Here is a 26,642-nt window from a genome sequence, read left to right on the forward strand (position 1 = left end):
GGAAACTATGATATGCAAACATTTATCCGAAAATAACTAACTAAAGATTTCGATTTTCGAAATAAAATGAACCATTGGAATAATTTTTATGTACAACGTAGAAACATAAGGTACATTTTCATTTTAAAATCAGTTAGATCAATATTAATCAAAATGTGTATATGTATGTTAAATAGAAATTATTATAAAATCAATAAATCTAAAATGTTTCGCATCAGTTAATAAAATTAAATTTCACTTTAATTTATGTACATATACATAGATTTGACTGTTTGATTTGACTACTTGATTGAGAAAAAAAAGCAGGTTTTTTAAATAATTTAAATTATAAACGAAATCATAAATAAATTCTGACAATGTGGTATGCTAAAATTTATTACGATAATAACATAAATTAGTTAAGCAAAAACTAATAAATGAATTAATATATGTTTATATAAATAGAATTTCTATAATATTTATAGAGTAACGTTCATACATATCACAGATAAATACGTAATATTTTTATTTATTGTTGAAGCAATTTAATTACCTATATATAGAGATTTCATGAAAATAGTAGCATTGTTTTTTATACTTTTTATATAATATTCTTTATCATACGAGAATGTTTCAATTGTTCCTATTAAATCTGTTTTGAATATATGACGTGGACTTCCAAGTTCATTAATATTCCAAACTCCATCTGATCGAAGCATTAATAATTCATTATTTGGTGATGCACTAGTAATAAGTATATTTGAAGGTGGTAAAGTATACTGTTTAATGTTATCCCATGAAACATAATGTAATGCTAACATTTCTAAAGGTAATTGTAAAATAATCCACAATGAATTTCCTACTGATTCTACTGATGCTTGGAGAATATTTGGTACACAAAAAACTGAAAAAAAAATAAAAATAAAGTATTTTGTTGAATCAATTGATGTTTTTTTTTTTTTTGCTGATAGTTGCATAATATCTTCAATAATCACAAACCTTTCTTCTCATAAAATTTAGCTTTATTAATATTCCCAATTGAAACACAATCTGATGTAATGAATACAATAAATGTAACTTCCTCAATCGATAAAATTTGAATTCTTGTATAATTACTTATGTTTGATCCAAGGCTGAAGCCTTGTATTTCAACATCATTACAAAATAGTGATACATTCTTCAATTTGCATTGACAATTAATATTACTTTGTAAGAGATTGTTATTTAAATTGGTTATTATTGCAGTAATATTTTTAGAAGTCTTTAATTTATTTAAATAAAAGGCTCGATCTGTAATAAAAAAAATATATATAAACATATATATGCAATAAATGATTCAAGTTTCATTATATTGAAATTAGAACTTTCTATATATATATATACTAACTATTTAAGGCAGTTCCTGTTGTTTTTATGACGTCTGCAATCTCTGTCAAATTTTTTTCTATTGATTTCATTTTGTTGTATTCTTCATTACAGTTATTTACTTTGATACCATTATAAAGACCATCAATGAAAATATTTCCCAATATTTCTAAATTATCTTTTAAAATAATATCCGTATTCAATGTTTGTACAGGCTTATTTTTCTTCAACAGATTATTAATAAAACTTGTAAAATTAACATCGTTCATTAAACCATCAACTAATAAGCTTGGCATTTTGATATTACCATCGAAAATTTTAAAGCCATTAATAATTTGTGGTTTTGATTTCAAAAATGCATTTTTTATGTTTTTCCCCATTATGGCACCATCCAAACTGTTAACAGTAAATTTTATAAAAGATTAGAAATATATAATTTTTATAAAAAATAATATTAAATAGTTTTAAGTATTTCTGTTCGCAAAAAAAATTCAATTATACCTTAAATTTGAAATATTAATGTCTGTAAAAATCTTTTGGCCTTTCACTATGATTAGATTTTGTTGTTTTAATAATACAGCATTTTTTGACCATTCATTGAAATTTAATCCACGCAAATGTTCAGTAGCTAATCCTAAAATTGTCTTTGTGCCAGTAATAATATTTTGTTTATTACTATATTTGACAACATCAGTTCTTAAATTCATGTTATTAATTTTTCCTTGTAAATTTACATGACCTGAATCAAAAAATAATTATGTTTCTTTTTTACATAACGTTTATAAATCAAATATTTTTTTTCTAAGATTATATCAATAACGAAATTATTATCAAACCTGATAATATTAATTTTTCAAAATGCCATTTGCTCTGAATTACTTGAGACTCATTTCTTTTAAGAGACATTTCAATTATATTTTTTATTTGTGCATCAGAAGATTTTATAGATGAATTCTTAAAACCTTTGACACTGTCAACTTCTATATTGTTAAACCAACAAGGGACACTTATTTCTTGAGGTTTAGTTTTACTCAATAGACTGTATGAGATATTTGTCCAAGAATTGTAATATGGTATATAAAGAGATGTCTGTGAAAAAATAAAAAAATATTAAAATATTGTTAAATTATAATCAAATCAAAAATTTTCTTTCAATAATTATATACCTTAGAAATATTATTTCCTATTACAGTCATATTTTTTATTAGAAAATTATTACCAGATACAACCATATTTTCATCAATTTTATAAATTTCTGAAGAGAGCTTTTCCAGATTGATGTTATTTATATTTTTGATAGTAGGTTCAGATGTAAAAGTTACATTACCTAAAATATAAAACTTTGATAGAGTTATTTGATAAATTTCCACTATCACATACAATAAATACACAACTGACCTTGTATTATATAATTTTTTGAGGTATTGTATGTTTCATGAATAATAGGTTTTAATATATTCAGCATTCCTATTTGCACATTTCCCAAAATATGCTTTGAATGCAAATTTAGATGAACTCCTGGATAAGTGAAATTAAGTGGTCCATAGAAGAACTGTACATTGTTAGATTTTAATCCCACACCTATCATAATAATTATATAATTTTTAAAAATGATTGGGTTCCAGAATATTTTAATATTTAATAATAAAGACTCTATTTTAATGTCATATTGTATTTAAAATTATCTTCATATTATTTACGATAAAATTATTAATTTTAATTTTTACTTACTAAATGTTGTATTATTTAAAGAAATTGTATCATTTACTCTAACTGCATTTTTCATAAAACGATGTATATCTTCACCATTAATAATTGTAGCATAAGTATTTCCTTTTGATATCACATTCCTAACTGTAGTAGGAAATGGAAAATTTATTTTTGTAGGAGTCTGAAGATTATTAACTTTTACACGTGTTGCATTTCTTATATCCTTAAAAATGTTTTTTTCTATCCACATGTTTAAAATTTCTTGAAATCCTATAGAAAGTTATTGTAAAATAAGAAAACATATTATTCATGAAGTATTTAGTAAATCTTGGATCAAATTTTATTACCTTCTAGATTAAATCCTTTAATATTAGATGGTAGAATATTTTTCACAGTAGTTACACCTATGAAATACTTTTTTGATAGATCAATAGCATTGACAGAAGCTGTTGTTTCAAAAATAGTAGAGTTTAATTCTTTTGCTCCAAATACTTGAAAACTGTTTAAATTTTCTACAGTCATATTTTCTATCAATACTTGAGATAATTTTATGTTTGAAACATTTGCAGTTGAGACGCATAAGGAAAAGTTGTATCTATAATGTTCACACAAACAAGTTTATATTAAAATACAAATATATGTCACACATACAATAGCATTATATTTATATTATTATAGTATACATACTTTGGAATCAGTGATTGTATATAAGTTGACTGTGGTAATATCACATTATACATTGTTTCTTTTTTTCCTGATATGATCACTTTATTATCAGAATGAGCTGTTACCCAATTATTGTAATCTTTTATTGTAACATTTCTCCAGATCTATAAATAATATTAAATTAAATATTTATTCAAAAATGAAGTGGAATAAATAGAAAAAAAAAACAAATATATTGTTTTCATACCACATTATTGTTGGAAAATATTAAGTGCATTGGGAAATTATTATTATTTATTAATATTCCATTGTCTAAAATAATTTTTAGAGATTTGCCACTTTGTCTATATACATCTTTAGTTTTCAATGTATTTACAATTGTAATATTGTGGAAATTGCGATTTTCATTTATTTCCATAAAATCTGGCACATGTTTTACTGGCATTAATGAACTTGTACTTTCACCTTTCAATCCTCCATTTAAATTAATAAGCCCTTTTACTTTTACTTTTGATGCTGTTATACATCCTGATATTTTAGATAGAGGTCCATTTAATGGTAATAAAAATCCATCTTTTTTTAAATGTAATTCTTTTACTCTAATCTCTTTAGCATATACACTTTTCATTGTAGAATTTGTAGCAATATCTAATGGCATGACGCTATGAAAAACATCTAATTCAACAAAAACATGATCACCTGAAAAATAATATGTATTAATAACATTTAAACATAATTATTATTAAAATGGGAGAAAAAAAATGATCATAATGACCTGTAATCATTTGATTACCACTAGTTTTTAATGTATTTTTTTGTAAATCTGATAATGAAATATTATTAATTAATCCTTGGAGATAAAAATTTTTAGGTGTAAATGCAGGAATAGGACATTTGAAGTTATCAATGTTCTCTATTTTTAAACTTGTAAATGTTAAATTCTGACCAATGTTTTTTATGGATCTTAATTTAAACAATGGATTAGTTTTTTCTTTTATTATTATATTATTAACTTTGCATAGTGATTCACACGTTACTTGTACTTTATGAGCATGTAGTGTTTTAAATTGACTATTATTGTTGTTTAATTTTTTACTCAAAGAATGATTTATTGCTTTTAATTTTGTAGTTAAATAATTATATTGTCTCGTTAAATTCTGCCATTCCTTTGAATCGTATCCATTTATCTACAATTGTAATTTATTTTATATTACATTATGTATATAAAAATATAATATTATATACAAAACATGCTTAATCTAGAAAATAAATACTTACATTTTGAGTATGAATTTCACGTATATGACCATTTAATATTGGCAATGGTTTTTCTATAGTTATTCTAGCCTTAGGTATTCTCTGTGCAATAGTTTTAGCTTTAATGCACCAAGATTTTATTTCATTTTCGAAACCAAGTAAAGATATTTTTTCACCCCATCTTGGTTTTATTAATTTCCATGTAGAAACTCCATGTTTTATAATTATTAATTCATTTTCATAGAAATAAACCAAATAAATATCATTGACTTCTGATACTTTAACATTTAATTGTACAAATTTCCACCCATCATACTGATAAATTGTTATAACATTCTTATTGAGTAATAATAGTATAACAGCTTTTCTAACTATTAATGGTATTATCTTCTCTGCGACAGAAATTTTTTGGAATGGTACAAAATATCCATGTACTTCCTTGTACACGACTGTATTTTGATGTGTAGATAAACATATAAAATGTTCCTTAAGATGATCCTTGATTACATCAAATGTCATAATAGCATTATTAGCAGGTAAGGTCTGAATTATTATAAATCTATTAAAATGGAAAAAATGACGTAATATGATTGTACGAGATGCAGTACAAATAAGATTCATAAATCCTTTATTATGAAAAAACGTTAATTTTTCTGCTCCAAAATTCAAAACTTGTATAAAATCAAAGTGTTCTCCAAGCCAAATATATATTGATATATTATGACGTGATGCTATGCCTAGATATAAATGATTCATGTAATGCCATGTATGTATATCAGTTATAGCAGGTATTTGAAGACTTTGCACAAAGGATAATATATATGCAGTCTTATCATAATTAAATTTCAATATTATTATACTCTCATTAAAAGTTTGAATTACTGCTACAGTATTATGCATACAGTTGTCTACTATTATACGCATGCCATTATATTGTGAATATGATTTAATATGATCAAATTTGTTATTCTAAAAAAAAAAAAAAGAATTTTGTATTAATAATACATGCTTTATCAATATAGCATATCAAGTAAATACGTACGTTTAATTGATATAATGAAATTCCATTAGAGTTAATGCCTGCCATAAACCAAAATAAATGTCTATTAAATTGAAGTGGAAAAAATGTCGTATCTTTAAAGTCTTGTACATCAAACGTCGATACTTCATCAAAACCTTCCAGAATATTAATAGCTGTAAAAAGAATGCTTTATATAAAATTTGTTTTACGGTTAGTTTGTCTTTCGATAATTACGTTCATAATTCCCGCGCCTTGTTCTATACTGAAACGTTCAATACAAGTTTTTACATCATTCGTGCAGAGTGTAGTATATATATTTTAATAACAATGGCGATATTTTTTAAACATTTTTTATATTTCAATATTTAATTATTATATTATAAATAAGTTTAGAGTAAGAGTGTGCGTGAGTATGTTAAATAAACAGTCTTAAAAGGAATTTTTTGTAATAAATGCATCTCGCTTTCTAGGTACATTTTCGATTCATGTTTACGTTATATCAATATTATTTACAGAATCTTTAACCTTGAACCATTAAAGTGAACTCAAATTAATATATATATCATTTTTTTTTTTTAAGTTAGTACTATCATTAAAAGATATCAATAATTATATTGCCATAAGTAAACAGTTTCCATATGTCTTATAAATTATTTAAATACAATGACTTTTTACGAAAATATAAAAGAAAATTTAACGACACAAATATACGAATTAGAAGCATTACAATCAGTTTATCCAGAAGAATTAATCGTCGCCGATCACGGAATTGTAGCTGATATAAATCATTTTATTGAATTTCCTCAAGAAGAACTTCCGCAAAGATTGGAATATGTTATAAAGATTTCTGAGAATGAAGTAAGATTATAATAATGATCGCCATATAAATGAAAATAACACATATATATTTTATTTAGGCAATAATTGAGCTTCAAGTATGTCTGCCAACTAATTATCCACAAGAAAAACCTGAAGTTTATGCAAGAACTTCCATGTTAGATAGAATGCAACAATTGCTTTTAAATGAAGCACTTGCAAGTTTTTTAAATGAAAATGAGCAAGGTGAGCCATGTATATATTCATTGATATCATGGTTACAAGATAACATAGAGAAATATCTTAAAAATTCTAACATGAATAAAGAAAAAACTAATGAATATAAAAAGAAAGAACATGAGCAAGGTGATAAATTAATTTTTACTAGATATTGGATATATAGTCATCATATATATAATAAACTTAAAAGAAAAGATATAGCAAATTTAGCAAAAGAATATTGTCTCACTGGATTTTGCCTGCCTGGTAAGCCAGGAATTATTTGTATAGAAGGTACAGATACAAACTGTGAACTCTGGTGGCAAAAGGTACAATAATTATTTATAATTGTATTAATTATTACATCCAAAGTAATTATAAAAAATGTAAATCTAATCTTTTTTATTGTACTAAATTTTAGATTATAATTTTTAGGTAAAGGTTATGAATTGGCATAGAATTCTCATAAAATTAATAGAAGATGAAATCTTAGACAATGAAAAAAATATAAATACCATGCGTAAATATCCTAACTTTCAAGAAGTATCTTTTCCTAGTTCGGATCGTCATAATGATATGGGACAGTTACTTACATATTTAACTGAACATCAATCTCAACATGTTTTTAATGATATTTTTGGTATCAAAGGAAAATTTACCCATTAAAGTAATCATTTAAAATATATAATCTATCTTTTTAAATAAATATATTTAAAAAAAAAAAAACAATATTGCAGTAACATACCAGCATCATTGTTAAATGAATGATGAAATTGTCTTTTACGGCGATTGACTAGATTACTTATGTTTCCGGTATACAAATTTATTTCTTTATCAATTTGGTGTAATGTGTTTAGATTTAATGATTGATATTCTGAAAGTACAGAAGTAAATTAATAATCGCTCGTTAGGTGAACAGAATTTTGTACATACCATATTTTGTCTTCAGCTTTTCGAAAAATTCAGTTAAATCATCTAGTACAGTAGTTAAAACTTCTGAACCATGACTTAAACGACAATCAATTATACCACATATAAATACGAATATTATTAGAAAATTTGTTACCATTTTGCTAAACTTTACTCATCAAGAGTAATACGTTACGAGTGAATTAAGTTTACAAGATCAATTATAGACTATTACAAGGTAATATGTAATGTTTACATTTTTTGTAAATAATCAGGTCACCTGGAGTAAGGATATCATGATACTTTATTGATATTATGAAACTGAAGGGATATCAATATAAATGTTAAATGTATTTTCTTACTGTAACAAATAAAATAATACAAATATATAAATAGTAATCTATCTGACTGTAGCATAACGTAGAAATTCATTAGTAAGGAATTGTCCTGGCATATAAGGAGCAGGTGGTCCAAGAACATCTTGTGCTGGAGAATGAACTTTAATTTGTCTCATATGAGTATCTCTGCCATTTTGATGATTACTTATAACAGCTATCTGAATCATAAATGTTCTAATAGGTCGTTCATTTATATCTTTTATAGGAATAACCACCCATCCACTTGGTTCATTAAGATCCATGACTTCAACTTCTTGAAGGTCATTGAAATTTGTACCTGCTCTAATACTTATTCTAAAAATATATTTATATAGAGAGACAATTGAAATTGTAATAGTAATATTATTCTACCATAATAATCTCCTTACCTACTTGGAGTATAGCTTTCATCAAGCTTGTAATCCGTATAAATACATATGTCTCGTATCGTTGTTTTTCTTTTGAATTGTATATTCACCAAATGTGGAAGTTGCCCATCAGACTGCCAATATGTTTCTGTGATATCATCTCGCAATTGATCGACACCAAAACCTGGTTTACAACTAGATAAACTCCATATTGCATGGTTACCTACTTCTCTCACTCTACCAGCTAATTCTTCTTGCACAGGATCTGTTTCTCCTAAAGATAAAAATGTTAAATATACAGAATGATATATTTAAATACAAAAAAAATAATAATCTACCTGTGTTGTTAGCTTTGTTACTCATTGTTAAATTATATTTTATTCGAGAGGCATTTTTTTCAATATAACGATTTTATATCTTTTTTCGAAATGTTTACATTTCTTTATATGTATTAATAAAGCAGTGCAATGTAATAACATAAATCTGTAGCGACACGGTTGACCGTGTCGATATTTGGAACTAATCTTTTTCGATTAGTAGTTAATTTCGTACTTATTTCTTTACGTAGTCAGTATCCTGTGTAACGGACGTTTGAATACGAAATAGAAAGTAATAACAGTTCGATCATATTTCTTAATTCTTTCAACAGAATATTAAACACTTTTTGATTCGTACTAAAAGGAAAATTTAGTAAAAAATATATCAATTTAACGCACTTTATTCTGTCGATGTTTCATAAGTATGTACATATGCATATTGTATTAATTCTGTTATAATGACTATTATACATTTTTTGTCGTATCAATTAACTTTATTTTTAATACATTTTTATAATATCTTATAATAAAATTACTCGATAATATATTATAATATAATTCTGACATATTTTTGATCGTTTGATCGTAAGTTTGAACGTCTTTTTTTCGACTATTTGAATAAATTTGAATAGAAGCTTATTATTATGATTATAACGATTTAATTCTTACGTAGCTCCAGTAGAGGCGCTGAAAACAGTGAATCAAGCTAATACATGGGATATATGTCGAGTCTGGCGAAAACGTAACGTTACTCTTGCACGCAAATTGAGTTACGCCTCCCTGTAATCGTGCGGTGAACGCCTAAGCGCGCGTCGCGTGTGCTTCGTGAAAGTGTACGTCGTCGTCGTCGTCGCGTGATACCTAAACGCTTATTGGAATATGATGATCTGATTGAGATTCAACATGACTGTGGACTTCGCCGATTATTTTTGGGTGAGTGTTAAGTAAATTTTTGTCGTGATGTTTATTGGTAATACGAGTGAGAGAAAGAAGAGGACGCGTTCATTTGCTCGATCGTCGTTTGTTCATCGTCGCGTTCATGTTAGAGCTCGCGCGCGTCGAGTAGGTGAATGCAAATCGTTTAGGTTAGGTACGACTAATATTTGGTATCTACGAGTTCTCCATTGGATCTCGTTTACTCGTAACAGTTTCAATGGAATAAAAAACAAAAAGAAAAAAAGAAAAAAAAAAGATGACACGTCTACAAGGTGCAACAATGACGACGATGACGACGACGACAACGACAACGACGACAATGAATTAGAACGTAAACTGACATAATTTTTTTACTTAAATGTTTCTTTATATATTTGATCGAGAGAGAAAGAGAAAGAAAGAGAGAGAGAGAGAGAGATAGAGAGGGAGGGAGAGGGAAAAGACATCATTTCTTCATTCCGTTAAGCGAACTTTCAAGCTTTCTCTACTCGCTTATTTTCAGTTGCATCTTGCATACATAGGGAGTAACAGGACGATGCACGCGCTTACATGTATATGTACATGTGTGCGCAATCATGTACGTACATACGTATCACGCACAGGCACATGCGCATACGCATATATCTAACGCACCACGTTCGTTTGTTCCGTCCTTGATCGTGCAATCTTCCAACCAACGAGAAGCGACTTGTTCAAGCTTATATAGCCACCGCGAATAGTACATGCCTTTCATTTTACCCATTGAATTTATCTTAAAGACTAGGTCTTTATTATCTTATATAAAACGCATCACAAGATATAAAGATCCAAGAAAAGTACCTATGTATTAAGGAAAGTTATCTCCAAATCTATATTTTATTTAAATATATTGGATTACGATGCGTAGCTTCGAGATGACACAGTGAAGCTTATAAATGTGAAAGTAAATGATACAACCATCCACATTTACTATGGTAATTTGATCTTTGACATATGCCAATACTACCATGAAGTCATTAACTATATTATATGAGTTCCATCGTAGTAACTTCGTGTCTATAGTTTTTGTACCAATCTTTTTTTTTTATGCTTCTATTGTCTTGTTTTCGAACGTTCTTTTTCCTGTCTTTTTTGTTCCTTCATTTTAAACTTAAAGAATACATTTGGAAGAATATAATTTTAATAAACAAGGATGGAAATATCAAATCATATATATATATTGAGATGTTACAAACTAACCTTATTGGTGGAATGGATGATTTCTTTCAAATTTATTGTATTATCAAGAAGCAGTATAAATGTATCTCAAAAACAACGTTGGTCTTTGTGATTATACCGTATTATTTTTGGTTGTATTTTAAAGAATACACTGTCGCATTATGATTTTAATGAGGAGATGTATTTCCTATCGCGTTATATTAAAGGCCCGCTTTACGATACGGATAAGATAGCGATAGCGTGTTGTCTGTGTTTCCTTTTTCCTTTTTTACTAATCATGTTGGAAGACCAAATCAATTTCAGTTAGGATTTCAAATTTTAACGATCACCCTGAATATAATATATAGTCAATATTATTCATTTTAAGGTTATTATTCTGCGTGTATTTCTATCAATTATTCAATAATTTTATATGCAAAGAACAATTATTATTATCGATAATTATCAATATTATTATATCAATATATTTATTATACATTATTATTATTGTTATTATTTATTTATGAAATATTTATTACGGTTAATAATAATCATATTGAATATAATGAAACAGTGACTAATGTGTAATATAATTATACTTTACGGATGCGACTTGTCGCGATTTATCATTATCCTCATATTTTTTATCTTTTTTGTGATCAACAGTCTTATTAAATCTTTTAAATAATATCATATTGATATTACAGTTTTTATAAATTCAAATATAACATAAATTTTTAATATTTTCTTCTATTAACTTTGCGAGAACAAGACGCGGGAAAAATAATTATTTTTGAATTTGACTTCAAATACATTAAGATTTATACGTTTATTTGAGAATAACATTTTAATTCTATTTTTTTTTCTAATCATTATTGTCTTAATAATTGATTGAATTTTTCTTTTTCTATCTAAAAAAATATTATAATAGTATAGGTAGTGTTAAAATGATCATAGATCGTCCCCTCGGAATTGTAATAATAGCCCACTTACGCTTCATCTCTTTCTTTTATTACATTACACAACTGATACGATATGTATATAGCTTACATTTATAAATTTAGTCTTGGGTAATATTGACAGTATATAAGATGTATCGAGTATACCGAACGAAAAAATATTGTCTATACACGATTCACGAATTAACATCGTCAACATTATTGATCGCATATTTTATTTGTTATTAAAGATTTTTTTATGACGATGCTTTTAATGTCAACGATATTCTGCGAGCATTTCGATATTTTTAAATATTTATAATTTGTTACTTCAATAAAAGAGCCGTTTGAATGGTCGGTGATTTTGACCATTTTTTATTTTAAGGGCGAAAAAAATAATGGATTTGACGTGTTGTACCATAACATGAAGCATGGTGCAATCGCGAGTAAGGAATTAGCAGAGTTTCTGAGAGAACGATCAGCTATAGAAGAGAATAATTATAAACTCTTAAGTAAAGTAGCAAAACAAGCTAGTAACAGCAGTAGTACTCAAGGTACTTTTGCACCCGTATGGGCGGCCCTCAGAGGTGCAGCTGAAAAACTCGCTGGTCTGCATCTGCAGATGGCCCAAAGAGTTGCCGAACTTATAAAAGATGTATCCAAATATGCCGATGAGCTCCACAAGAAGCACAAAGCTGTACGTAAATATATAACAATCGTTAGCAGTTAATCCTCTAAACATTATAAAAAGGAACAGAAATTGTTTTATTCGTGAACATAAAAATTACTATGTTAAATGAACTAAAGTAATTAACGATGACGCAATAGATTATAAATAACGGATTTTAATTATTATCTTTTATTTACGCGACGATGTGCATACATATGTGTAATCAATGTTTCGAGATAAGTGTTCAACGAAATAACGGCAAAACTACAGACAATTGAATCTGGTGTACGAGCATTTGTTATTTGTTTAAATTTTATACAAATAACAATGGAATCAAGTTTTCATATGCTCCCTTTTTTGTTTTCTATTGCACTTGTCTCTAGGCATTTTGTATATGTGTGTATACGCATATATTATATGTTTTATCCATTGCGAAAACATATCCGTTTATTGTAATAATATTCAGGTAAAGGAAGAAGAATTCTCGACTTTAGAAACAGTACAAAATATACAAGCCATCACTGTCACCTTACATAAAGCAAAAGACATATGCATGCAAAAAGGCATTGAATTGGAGAAACTTAAGAAAGATAATGCTAGCCAGAGAGAATTGGAAAAAGCAGAAGCAAAATTTAAAAAGGCACAAGACGATTGCAAAACTTTAGTTGAAAAGTATACGATAATAAGAAATGATTTTGAAACAAAAATGACTCAGGCTTGCAGGGTACTTATCACAATTATCTGTTACGCGCTGAAACTTCCTGAGGTAGTATGGACAGAGATTTGTTATGATACATTAATGAATTTATGCTTTCATTACCAAGCGATTCCAAGACGTCGAGGAAGCACACCTGAAACAAATGAAGGAGTTCTTGAATGCTTATGCAGATGTCTTACAGATGAATCATGAACAAGTTGGTCAGGTACATGTGGACTTCAAGCGACAATGTTTAGAAATGACTGTAGATAAATTATTGGAACAATTCGTTCAAAGTAAAAGCACAGGCTTAGAAAAACCAGGTAAAAGAAATGAAAGAAGTATAATATTGAATTGGAAAGATTAGGGCTTAGTTATTGACATTTTGATTTGTACAAAATAGGTGTCATCGAATTTGAAGATGTTATGATGAGTATAGCAGAGGTCACAGGGCATTCTCAATCCGAGGGAAATGTAGAACTGTCCAAGGATACGTCAAAAGGAGCGAATGGCGAAACCGGTGTTGCTGGTAACAGTCACGATTCAAAAGCAGATATGGGATTTAAAGGGGAGGGTTCTCAGATAAGTGGGGATAGGGAAATGGTGCAGGAAAAGGATAGAGAAAAAGAAAAACAAAGGGACAGGGACAGAGAACTGTCACATACGCAAGCCACCAAGGCTTCCCGCCGTACTACCTCTTTACTCAACCTGTTCATGTCCAACTCCCAGGGTAGGTTCCATTTAAGTTAAGCAAATTTTTATTAAAATTCTCGTAATACATTAATCGCGAAAACGGATACCTACCTAAATGTAATAAAGCACGACTTGGTTTTGTAAAAGTAACTTTTACTCTCTAGCGCTTTGCTAATATTGCAAATACAACTAATCAATGCTTAAACTTACTATCTTATATTATATGACATTAATACAATTGGTTTTTATACTTACACTATAACAAAACTTGTTTTTAGAAATAAATAAAGTTGCTTCAAAGGTAGGGACTGAAATATATCATAGCTACAATAAGATGTGTATATCGTGCACATTATATTTTGGTAGGTTTAGAATTTGGCATTTTACCATTTTATATTATATCATCGATACACTTTATTACTAGTGTATTCCTCACTTGCCTGCTACAGCTATGGCATTTAAATTTGGAAGTATACATTTAGAGAAATCTACAGTACAATTTGCTGGATTTGCAGTGCTTGCGTGATTGTTGCATTATATCGCTTATGCATTATAATCTAACAGTATAGCAAAGAATAGTGCGCAGAATATAATGCATTTTTATAAGGGAGAAGGAGAGGGTATCATGTGATTTTTTTAAGAAAAGATAAAGTGTGAACGTGAAAGAAGTCAAACTTCCAGTCTGCAAATTTTCTTGCAAGTTCTGTTTTAAGTGACCCTCTTTTTTGTAATAACCTCATTGACTAGATATACGTGATAGAAAAATACACGGCTTGATTTAAAACATATCAAATTTATGTAATTAATCTTGCTGCTACATCATTGTTATGCATATATATGAATACATATACATACATACATGCATAAATACAAATATATGTATTTATATATATGTATAGTCTTTATACATAAGTTTAAAAAACCACTCCTTTGGAATGGACTTATGTCACTGAACCTGCAAGGATCATTCCTGTTTAAAACGTGATATTAAAATATGTAATAACAAAAATAAGCAAGGAAAAGGCTAATGGAGGTGGGAAGTGTTCATAGAAGCGAATGATGAGTGCTGTTTCAGACAAGCAGAGGCAAGCAGGATCTGGTTCTGCACCTGCGACTCCTCAGGGAAACAATCTACCTCCTGCTGTTCCACCTCCTACCATCTGCAGGAACCCTCTCAGAGGATCTAAATGTAACTGCCTATATTGCGTTTACCTGTGTTCCTACTGTTATCCACGATTATTGCAGAATAACTGTATCAGATTGCCATTTGTATGTATTCATGGTGAATACTTTTCCATAACTTTCGTACGTATTTTCTAGTATCAAGATTACTAAATCATGACAATATGTTCATTTTTAAAATGTATATTTCTGTCATCTGCTTTCATCTATGAAAGTATCGTACAAAATGTGTATACATACATATATATATATGTGTGTGTGTGTGTGTGAAAAAAAAAATGAATAAGTCTGTAATAACATGAATCGTTCGCTTATTTTATAACAAAAAATTTGTTAATCCAATGTTTGCTGCTTAATTGTAAACCAAGCTAATACTGGTAATCTTATACAGCAATTCTACATCCTAACTTGCAGATTATATCAAAATTACATATACTAACTCACTAGAAAATTAATCAATGATAATGTTGAATACCGATGTAACAGGATGATATATTGAATGAATAATTTCTTTTGTTAAGTTTCAGTAAATGAAAAGTTCTGTATAATTTGATAATTACTGAACTTTACACAGACTCACTCTTCCTTGACACTTACTCTTGCCTTATTCTTTCGCTCCCTTATATATATGGTGGTTGATTGTAAGAAAGCTATTCAAAATCCTTTTCATTTAGTTTGGTTTTTATGTTTAAACAGGGTGTAATAATATGAAATAACGTGTTCAATGGATTTAGCGATGATGCACGTTACTATTCTATCATTCTGCATTGTTTTCAAAACAGAAGTGTATGTATGTTGTACATATGGAGACATAAATAACTCATATTAAATAAATCTTAAAAGAATCTCGAGAATATTCCGTTGTCAAGTACTTTTATTCAAAGTGTGTTGATACATTTTTTATTTATTTATTTATTTATTTGTTTGTTTGTTTGTTTGTTTCGTTTTTATGTCACCGATTCAATATCACATACGTACACATTGGTGTGTATATAATAACTTCATATAACTATATTACTAACGCATGCACTGGTGCAGATTGTGATCATAAAAAAATATAATTCTTGTTGCTTGTACAATCCTATGGAAAAGAAAAAGAAAGAAACGGAAGAAGTTAAGAATTATTTGATTACAGTGAGAGTATATAACTTTTTAAGAATCGAATATATTTTTTGCACAATTAAGTATGCATTCTTCACTTCTTTCGAAGTCAAACGCTGAAAAAAAAATAATTTCATTTTAAATGGTATCTACATAATCGGGAAAAAAATTTAACATTCAATGAAATTACAGTAAATGAATTTATATGATAATCGTTTACAAATGTTATATCCTTTTTCTATAAGATATTTTTTTTTTCTTTTTTCTTTTTTATATATACATTCTATACTTAATTGTTTCTCTATTTCTATCTTACATTATGTATATAAATACTAATCAATGAAATATATATATATATATATATGTATATATATATGTATATTACTACTTTAGATTGTTTTTATAGTAATTCTGAGCTTATATAGATCGTAGAGCTGAGTAGTACGATTGATATTCGATCAATAAAAAAAGATAGTACTTCTTTTAGGGATGATATACATTATACATATATGTATATTTTTATGTACTTATATAATATTTATATATGTATGTACATATATATATATATAGTATATCCGCAAATACTTGTTGTTAAATATATACGCAAAATTATTTGTTAGATTATAAAAAGAACTTTTAAAACGAAAGTTGCTTGCTTAAAAAATATATATATAATAATTGATACTCTTAAAAAGAAAAATTAAAATTAATTATTGTTTCCATTCTACGCTAATACTTTTTTATGCAAAAAACTTTTGTATACAAAAATATTTTTCTATTCATTAATAATGCGTATATATGTATATACTTATTTAAATCGGATATACTATATGTGTATGTGTATATATGTATATATAAATTGTTTTTCTAACAATCGTCTATCTGCAAGTATATAATGGCGGGCTTTGTCTCTGATTATATATATTCATGTCATTGCTATCATAGAGAAATAATAGTATTATTATTATCTTGTTATCTACTAATTACGCTTTGTGTGCGTATCATTTGATTAGATGCAATTCATCTTCGTCTTTATTCTTGCTTTTGTGCCATAATATCATTTAAAAAGAATTCTTTCATAAAAATATTCATATTTGCAATAGAAACATATTTAAAAAAACAAATTAATACTAGTATTAAAAAATAGAAAAAAGACAAAGAAACTCTCACTCATTCTTCATATTTATTTTATACGTGTTTATTTATGTTTTCAAGTATTTATTTCCATAACAATGTTATACATAAAAAAAATTTGTTTAACGTGAAAAGGAAGGAAAATTTGTCTGGAAGTTTTGTGATTAAATTTTTCAAATGAAAATTATTCACACAAAATATTTTATAATAATGATATTTTTAATAGATGGCGTTTTAACGTGTAGAGAGAGAGTAGTTAATTAAATTTTGTATATATATATATATATTTTGTTATATCGATATATATATATACATTTTAATATATATATATATATATATATATATATATATATATGTATATTATTTGTGTGTATGGCACAATAAAGTAAGAAATAAGCCGAGAAAAATTATTGTAATTACGATAAAGAACTAAGAAGCAAAATGGAAGTCTCTATACAAAAAGGGAGTTGGACTTGAATAATGTTGAAGCACGAGTTTGGGGTTGTCTCCGACGGGGCCTCAGGTGAGCCATTATTTACGAATCCATGAATCTAAAAAAAAAAAAAGAAAAGAAAAAACTCGACTCGTATATGGCTCACTTCTTGTGTTAAATTTATTTTCCAAGTGCACGTACTTATTTAATAGCGTAATGTGATTAAATTATTATTGTTATTGTTATTATTATCATTATCATTATTATTATCATTATTATTGTTGTTATTATTATTATTATTGTTATTATTATTATTGTCTCATTTTTTCGAGTAGATATGTTCTCATATAACATGTTGATTGGTATATTTTCAAGGAGACTACATTATTTTTAGAAATATATCTAAACTAACAAAGAGAGTTCTTATAAATTGGTAAACGTATTAGAAAAGAAATTACTTCCAACGAAAATAATATATTATTTACTTACATCTTACTCGAGCTCTCCTTGTAAGTTACATAAATCGTGTCATCAAGCTTCGCCAGAAAAATTTTTCACGGTTATTTCAACTTCTTCTTCAAATACTTTTTTTTTACTTTCCTCCTTTTTCAATTTTATAAGATATCATTTTAACCTTCTATAACACCATGTAATTTTGAGGTCACTCACTTATATATCTGTATACATATATATGAAATATTATATGTATATATAATATAAATATATAATCTCGGATATTTTTTCATATCTATAACAAAAATTATAATGAGAAAGTTGTAATATTATTTATACTAATATAATTATACTATACTACATACTAAATATAACATATAGTATATAATATAATTTATACTTAAAAAGCTATAAAAAGATTTACATACACACACACACACACACATTTTGTAATGATTTGTATAGGATTTTATTATCTTGCCAGGAAATTAATTTTTCATATCCGAAAATGTGGAATATTTTTTAAGTATAATTATATTAGTAATAAATATAATATTCTTTATAACTTTTTCATATTATATAATCTTGTTGTTGCAGATATACAAGAATAAATTATGGTTTATAGAGGGTTAATATTACACGTTACTTTTATCTATTTGAGATCGTATGTTTAATCGATCATCTTTGCATTTAACATCATGTAAGGATTTGATAGATTCTCGTACGAATCAGCCAAAGAAAATCTGGTTGTTGTTAGAAAAACAATTTACTAACATTTCGTTTTTTTCACTGGACTGTGTGATATACAGGAGAGCCGAGTTAAGTATGTATATGCAAATTCGAAAAAAAACCTTTGGGATGATGGAATTATTATCAATAAAAAAAAAAAAAAAAACAGGTATATAATAAATAATTAGAAAATTTAACTTAAGTATTCCCAACAGAAGCTACCTTTTGAAGTCTTGCTCGAATACGTATATACCAATTTACTCGAGCTATCCCTTTTACTAGAAATCTCTTTAGTCAATTTGGTGTTTGGGTTTATTAGTAGATTTTCACTACAGTAACGTCGCTAGCTAATACTGCATATCTATACTACACCCTTTTTGCTGTACATAATCACATATCGTGTATGTACAAGACTTTATACGATTAAAAAAAAAAAAAATAATAAAAGAAAGAAAGGAAAAAAGATAGATTATAATATAATAATAGCGATCATCTGATGCTGATATGCGTTTCATTCTAAAACTTTTTTCTTTTTAGAAATAAGTTATAAAAAGAAGTAGCCTTGTATCTGATTAGAAGACTATTGAAAAGAAAATTTGTCTTTTTCCACGTTCTAAACTATATAATTTTTTTTTCTTTTTCTTTTCATTTTTTTTTTTTTTATTCTTTTATCCTCTTTGGAATTCATATCAGCGTTAAAAAAAAATTCTGTATAGCATTTGCTTGATATATCCAGTAGGATAAAACTACTTTCTCTTCTTCTAGCTTCTTTTCAATCACGTTGCGCTATATCTTTGAACACTTGGAAGGTAAAAGTTCTCTGGCCGTTATTAGCATATATATATACATACATACATGAACACATTTTTTTAATTTTATATATATATATTGTGTGTATATATATATGCATATATATATATAACATGTATTGTACACATAGCTTTTTATTGTGCAACATGTTAGATAATACAGATGTATAACAGCAAGGGTACACCTAACAGTGCAAACGTAGTTCTCACTTTTTTATTTTTTCAACATTTCTATTTTTAAAAGCTGTTTAGAAAATTGTTCAACGAACGAGGATAAGTGAATTTAATGTATAAATTTTATTATATGCAATGTCAAAAATGTTATCTAATTTATATTACATATGTGAAATTTTGTAAAAATTTACTCAGCCTCTTTCGTCTGATTACTATTGCTAGCTATACTATGCGATTGGATTAGCATAGAGTCTGTTATTGAAATAATTCTTACATAATTTATCTATAACGATAACGAAAAATTTTTCGAAAGTACATTTTGTTTGAAAATGTATCGGTACTCAACAATTCATACTTATATAATGAATCTAACGTATCGGTACTCAACAGTTTATAATTTTTTTGTTTATTAAAAAAAAAAAAAGAGAAAAGAACTAGTACATAAGTTATCGAAAGTTATTTTATTATTAATTAAAATTGATAATAATGGATCAGAGATCTTAAAGACGATGAATAAAACAAATATATCTGGCTCTTTATTTCATCGAATTAAACATTACAAGCTTGTAATGCAAAAGCTGATGCTGCGAAGTATAATTTTTCGCTATTTCAAAGCAAAATTAGTTAGTTACAGTGCACCATTTTTGAAGCGTCGATGCAAAACGCTTTATAATTATATGCAGCTCTAAGATAGGTAAATCCAAAATGAAATATAAATGCGAAGCGATGACACCATTTGCAAATAGTTATTTATATTTATATATATTTATTTTTTGTTTTCTTTAGAGAGTAAGTTGTTTTTATTAAATTAATCCAATTAATAGCATAATTCTTTTTCCATTGCTTACGTTCAATTTGTCTGCAATCTACAGGGTTTCTTCGCAGCAGAAGGGAAAAGAGGAAGGAAAAAAAGGCGAAGAAGAAGAAGGATATTATAGAAACAAGCAGTAACAAAGAAGAAAAGTCTGACCTGTCAGTATAAAAATGTTCAGCAGACCCGGTGCATATAAGAATAAATATATTTGATTTTTCTTTTAAATTTTATAGTATCGATTAGTATTATGGATATAAGAAGGAAAAAAGTGTAAATATTCGAAAATGATCTGATTAATTTAATTTCGTTATTTTTTGTATGACGTCACTATCATTTTTTTATTTATATATTCTTAATAATTAACAAAAAAAAAAAAACATGCATACGTAAGGTAGGAATAGAATAGAATGTTTAGAAATTGCACTGGGCCTGCTGGAAAATTGAAAGGAACAGACGATTAATGAAATTTATATTAATGATATAGGCAAGATAAAGAAGATAGTAGAAAATCGGAAACACCAACGCCAGAGGTAGACGAAGATGGATTTTGTATCAGACCAAAGCCTGATCCTTGGGAAAACGAGAAAGGATTTTATTCTAGTTCCGATACGGATTCGGAGGATGAAAGAGAAAGAAAGATTCGAGTGGAGATCAAACCTCTTAGTAATGGAGCAGCACCAATGAGTGCAAGTGTTGATGAATTAAGAGCAACGGTTGAAAACTTATCCTTGTCACCTGCCCCAACAGTGAGTTTTATATTTGCGAAAAGATTAGAGAGTCTAAACGTTGTGCTGGATTCTATAAATAAAATAAAAAATGGTGTATTCTTCTAATACAGTTTCTAAATTGATGTCTTTATATATGATTACATTGTTGATTTGTAATGACTCTTCATTATATACTAGGGACGTAGGGGTTCAAACACCGATTCAGATCATCACATGAAGAGATCTCAATCAGTATCTCAACAGTTAGGAGGCAAGCCAAGCTCGGATTTACTGGGCCTAAATTTATTTAATCCCAGCAGTACACCATCCAGTGCCTCTACTCCAACCGGAAGTCATCCTTATGCGCCCTTACAAAGTCCACCGCCTCTTTCTTCGTCCCCGATACCACAACAACCGCAACCTCCTCAGTCTGCGCCGCCGTTACATCAGCATACACGATTTCAAGGTTTATTTCAAGCGCTATTAAAGATTATACGTTTTATACTTGATCAAGAGAAATGAAATTTTCAAACGAATTATAATCTCTCCGTTTGCTGTATTGCAGATGGCGATTTGTTTTCAGAAGTTGGTGATATTACGCCAACTTTACCGCCGAAACAATCTGCATCTTCGACGCCAACAGGATCTATTATTATTCCTAGACCGCCATCTCGAAAAGGCGAAGGACCATCTCCAAGAGGAAGAATGTCACCTGCTACTATATCTCGAGCAGATAGTGTAGCCAGTTTAGAATTTCGTACAGCAGGAGTTGGAGTAGGGTCTTCTCGAGGACCCTCGCCACTTACTATCGGTCTCGCCGATACCATTCCTCTGGCTGTGGCGTTTCATGAAATAGTTCATTCCTATTTTAAAGGCACTGACGAAACTCGATGCCAGGTCAAACTCAGCGGAGATATGATGTTGTCATTTCCTGCTGGTATTGTGGCGGTATTAGCAAATAATCCAAGTCCAGCGAAGCTTACTTTCCGCGTGAGAAATAGCAACAGATTGGAAAGATTGCTTCCTAATAGCCAACTCGTCAGCATGTAAGTAAGTCATGGTTTTTACCGATAAGAATGTTTCTGCTTATCATTTCGACATACATTCATCCTTTTTGATAAGTATCTTTAGAAATAATTTGGGTCTTTTTTTATTTTTTCTTTTTTTTTTCTTTTTTTAGGGATGCAACTCAAACTACCGTTGATAGTACAATTTTCGAGTTTAATATGAGTGCCTTAACTACATTGTTACGACGACAGGCAGAACAAAATCCGTCGGCCTCCTATTTTAATGTAGATATTCTGAAGTATCAAATAAAATGCAAAGAAGGCGCGGGTTCCTGTCCCTTTCAATTAGTTGCATATTGGAAATGTGAATCGACTCATACCGATCTGAAGGTGTTTATATTATTCGTTCCGTCTATCATAAGTATGATTTAGAAATATTATAAAATTTAATAAATAATGATTAACGTTGTTTTTTCTTAGATCGATTATAAGTATAATAGCCGTGCAATGGCCTCACCAAGTCCACTGTTAAATCTTCACGTGGCAGCACCTATCGATGGTGGTTTTAAAACTCTTAATAGTAAACCTACAGCACAATGGCTCGCAGATACAAATCGCGTATTATGGAAATTTACTGAATTGTCACAACATAGCGAAGGTAATGGCGTGGGTTCCTTGAAAGCAAGGGTTGAACTCGAACGTGGACCAGGTACTCAGGGAACCATATTTACTCAATTTAATTGCGAGGGGACCACACTGTCTGGTGTTGAATTTGAACTTTTAGGTCCTGGTTATAGACTAAGTTTAGTAAAACGCAGATTTGTGTCTGGTAAGTATAATTATGTTGTCTTTGTAAATAATATTCGTTAAAAATATGCAACGTTATGAGTTTTATAATTGTAATTTATAACTCGTAAAAATAATGTGTATATATATATATATATATATTATTTTATATATACAAAATTGTTATAATCGTAGGAAAATATATATGTGATGGAGATTCCGATGCGCGTACAAGATATGCTGCACCACCATCCAATACCGTCTGACAATTTCCAGAATGGATAGCTCAGTGGGGAAAGCTGCCGATTTAATATTGGTACTTGCTTATTCACTCACTGCCTACATCAGGGCATATTCAAAGTTTAAACTTTAAATCTACGCGAAAGAAATTGTTGGATGCCAAGGAATATATGTGATAATTCCACATTAATAGCTGACAAATATTCTATTAGCGAAAACATTTTATTCATTTTGACGATTTTTTTCTTATTAGTTTCTTCAGTTTTTCTTTCTTATTTTGTTTTTTGATTTGTAAAAGAATATAGAACGTTGAGATTAATTGTATTTAACCTTTTAAATAACGGAAGAATATATTAGTTACATGTAAGCTTTGGTATCCAGCATATTTTCGCAGCAATACTCGCCAGTTTTAATCTCTTTTCATAATCAAAATGTGTAATATGAATGTTTTTACATGAAGGCTCAGCTAACATACAGCAGTAAAATATTTTTATCTTCTTAAATTTTTCGTTATTTTGTTGTAGACATCACATTATTATAAATGAAATATCGTTAGGAACTTTAAAGTAAAACGAAATATTTGTATACTTAGCAGAAAGGTGTATATACACATACATATATATATATACTCAAATGTAATTTTCAATAGAAAAGAAATTATAATTGTGTACAGAAAGCTTTTGTGCAAAAATCGTTTATAAGATAATTCATTTTATGGACTACAAACGATGACAAAAGTCACTTTTGTTGTAAAACTTGTTAAGATTGTCGTGCGTTATTCTAAGATGAATCTGGATAAAGTTTAGATAAAAGTATATTCACTCTAAAATGATAGATTACTAATTTAATGACTAAATGGAGTAGCTTTAATGATACATCTTTACCATATGCAGTTTGATAAGTAAAGAATGATTTGTAAAAATGTTTGATGATGAAAATCTAATGTTATGCAAGAACCAAAGGTTTCTCACTCCTTTAACAGTTTGAGTTAAGAAATTCTTGATAGTATTTATGCTTACAAAGGTCTTCAATATTCGTTGTTATCATTTCACGAGATACATAACTATATATATGTATATATATATATAGAGAGAGACTTTTTATATATCATTATTAATTACTGTCCTAATAAATCAACATTCATTTCCCGAATAATTATGTCAAGTATTACTTTTGCATTTATGCCGAAATCACTTGCCTAGTTGCCTTCAAAGACCATATTACATATTATTCAGTTAAATTTTAAGTTAAGTTCGTTAATTGAAAGAGATTTTTCAAGTTGTTCTTTTAACGGAGAAACATTCTATACATTATTTTTTAATAAATCGCATATCAATGAATTATCCTTTTGTTAAGCTACATATACCTATAATTATTTACATATATATATTCACAAAATAATTCTGCGCTAATCACAATTTTTTTTTACCAAATATGATTCAAACTAATGCCTGTATTCTTTACTGCGTCATACTATATATGGATGGTAATACGAAATGGTAACGTATATTAATGTGCAAACTATATGGATTTGACAAATTAGTTGTACTTAATTACGTTACTATAAAACTAACTTGTGTAATCACAAATTAGATTTCATTGTGAGACTTTATGTATAATATCATTCTTTGGCCAATTTATTTGATACATAACAGATACTTCCGTATCTATTGTTATAAAAAAAAAAAAAAAATCTAACGACAAAAAGAAGCTTTCATCATTAATGTTCCTATAATATGTATACAGGATGTTTCATAATGAATGTAAAAAAAATCATAGTTTGTTGAGAAAGTCATTTTATGGAAAAAAATGTCCTATGAACATAGGTCTTATACTAAAAAGCATCATAACTAGTAGTAAATCAAAGTTTTATTGTGAATTTCTTATAGTAATAATAAAACTTTGACATGCCGTAATAACTACATAGAATTGGACCTATGTTTAGATTATATTTTTTTCTAAATGATTTATATATGCATATACAGGATGTCATGAGGTAAGTTTTAGGCGGAACAGCGGTCGAACTATAGTAATTTAGTAAATAGCCAAAATCTGTAAAAATTTAATTTCATTATTTTTTAAACTGAAATTCAAAATTTTTTTTACTATTTCCTTTTTACATTTTAATAAATATCGCCTGATGTTAAGTTTATAATTATTTCTGAGCAAAACATAGCTCAAGAAATTATAATTTGTATCATATAAATTTTTTATCATTTATATTTTACAATTATATAAAATAATCAAAATTTTTTTCTTCATTTCAATCTTATTTGTATTTCATAATTCAAAATGCTTAATTGGAATTATATTTATTATCTTTTACACTTCATTTATTAAAAATATTTCAATAATTTTTTATAGAAAATTAAAAATAATTTAATTTTCATCATCTCTATTATATTTTCAATGCAAAATATCTATTTCGACTAATATTATTTCGAGACATCCTGTATATTTGTATATGTGTATGTATTTCATTTTTATCCAAAAAAAATTTTTCGTTAATATACGATACTCATTATTCTATTTTATTGAGAGAAGTAATGCTAAATAACGATGGCATTAGTAACCACTCCATTTGCTGTGATTCTTCATAAATCGAAAGATTTACATCAAATTTATTAATTTTCATCAACTAAATCTTTGATTAAAATATTATTATATTCATTATTATATAGGATCACTAATACTTGTTCTCATTATTTCATAACGTATATTAAAACGATTACATATTAATAACGTTATTAATAATTAATTTTTTATAATTTGTACTTAGACGATTTAACATAATGTGCTTATCATATCAATTTTAATGTATCTATATCATAATTTTGTCATACATAGTGATGGAGTGGTTTCCGATGAATCGACTGAGCTCCCTGTGATATGCAGATGTCACTATAATTTCGTAATAAACATTTGTACAACATGTACAGAAAAGACAATTATTTAAACA

General features: G+C 27.7%; 4 protein-coding genes across 8 annotated transcripts; 2 read left to right on the top strand and 2 right to left on the bottom strand.

The window, feature by feature from the left end:
• Window positions 1–427: 427 nt before the first annotated feature.
• On the bottom strand, window positions 428–6,365 carry LOC122632698. Its single transcript, XM_043819829.1, has 15 exons — window positions 6,233–6,365; window positions 6,020–6,171; window positions 4,999–5,946; window positions 4,496–4,907; window positions 3,968–4,419; window positions 3,742–3,884; window positions 3,402–3,649; window positions 3,076–3,324; window positions 2,743–2,925; window positions 2,511–2,671; window positions 2,181–2,433; window positions 1,846–2,083; window positions 1,367–1,740; window positions 979–1,269; window positions 428–883 (listed from the first exon to the last, which is right to left on the bottom strand). The coding sequence occupies exons 2-15, from the start codon at window positions 6,062–6,064 to the stop codon at window positions 525–527; spliced, it is 4,356 nt and encodes a 1,451-aa protein (XP_043675764.1). The 5' UTR covers window positions 6,065–6,171; window positions 6,233–6,365; the 3' UTR covers window positions 428–524.
• Window positions 6,366–6,592: 227 nt separating this feature from the next.
• LOC122632701 (RWD domain-containing protein 2A) lies at window positions 6,593–8,345 on the top strand. The gene is made up of 3 exons (XM_043819837.1): window positions 6,593–6,856; window positions 6,916–7,362; window positions 7,469–8,345. The coding sequence occupies exons 1-3, from the start codon at window positions 6,662–6,664 to the stop codon at window positions 7,697–7,699; spliced, it is 873 nt and encodes a 290-aa protein (XP_043675772.1). The 5' UTR covers window positions 6,593–6,661; the 3' UTR covers window positions 7,700–8,345.
• On the bottom strand, window positions 8,229–9,189 carry LOC122632702 (anaphase-promoting complex subunit 10). Its single transcript, XM_043819838.1, has 3 exons — window positions 9,026–9,189; window positions 8,709–8,961; window positions 8,229–8,634 (listed from the first exon to the last, which is right to left on the bottom strand). Exons 1-3 carry the CDS (start codon window positions 9,048–9,050, stop codon window positions 8,343–8,345), a joined length of 570 nt encoding a protein of 189 aa, XP_043675773.1. The 5' UTR covers window positions 9,051–9,189; the 3' UTR covers window positions 8,229–8,342.
• Window positions 9,190–9,722: 533 nt separating this feature from the next.
• LOC122632699 (F-BAR domain only protein 2) lies at window positions 9,723–26,619 on the top strand. 5 transcript variants are annotated; one of them, XM_043819832.1, is made up of 13 exons: window positions 9,723–9,937; window positions 12,440–12,751; window positions 13,191–13,448; window positions 13,549–13,744; window positions 13,825–14,151; window positions 15,190–15,303; window positions 21,002–21,092; window positions 21,428–21,689; window positions 21,849–22,116; window positions 22,216–22,696; window positions 22,831–23,047; window positions 23,138–23,486; window positions 23,639–26,619. In XM_043819832.1, the coding sequence occupies exons 1-13, from the start codon at window positions 9,908–9,910 to the stop codon at window positions 23,707–23,709; spliced, it is 2,976 nt and encodes a 991-aa protein (XP_043675767.1). In that variant the 5' UTR covers window positions 9,723–9,907; the 3' UTR covers window positions 23,710–26,619. The 5 variants fall into 5 exon arrangements, with proteins under 5 accessions (XP_043675767.1, XP_043675765.1, XP_043675769.1 ...); XM_043819830.1 differs by having other exon boundaries at window positions 9,724–9,937; window positions 21,002–21,101; XM_043819831.1 differs by lacking the exon at window positions 9,723–9,937 and adding an exon at window positions 10,363–10,893 and having other exon boundaries at window positions 21,002–21,101.
• Window positions 26,620–26,642: the final 23 nt, after the last annotated feature.

Source organism: Vespula pensylvanica, chromosome 10 (assembly GCF_014466175.1).
Source record: "Vespula pensylvanica isolate Volc-1 chromosome 10, ASM1446617v1, whole genome shotgun sequence".
Classification (NCBI taxonomy): domain Eukaryota; kingdom Metazoa; phylum Arthropoda; class Insecta; order Hymenoptera; family Vespidae; genus Vespula; species Vespula pensylvanica.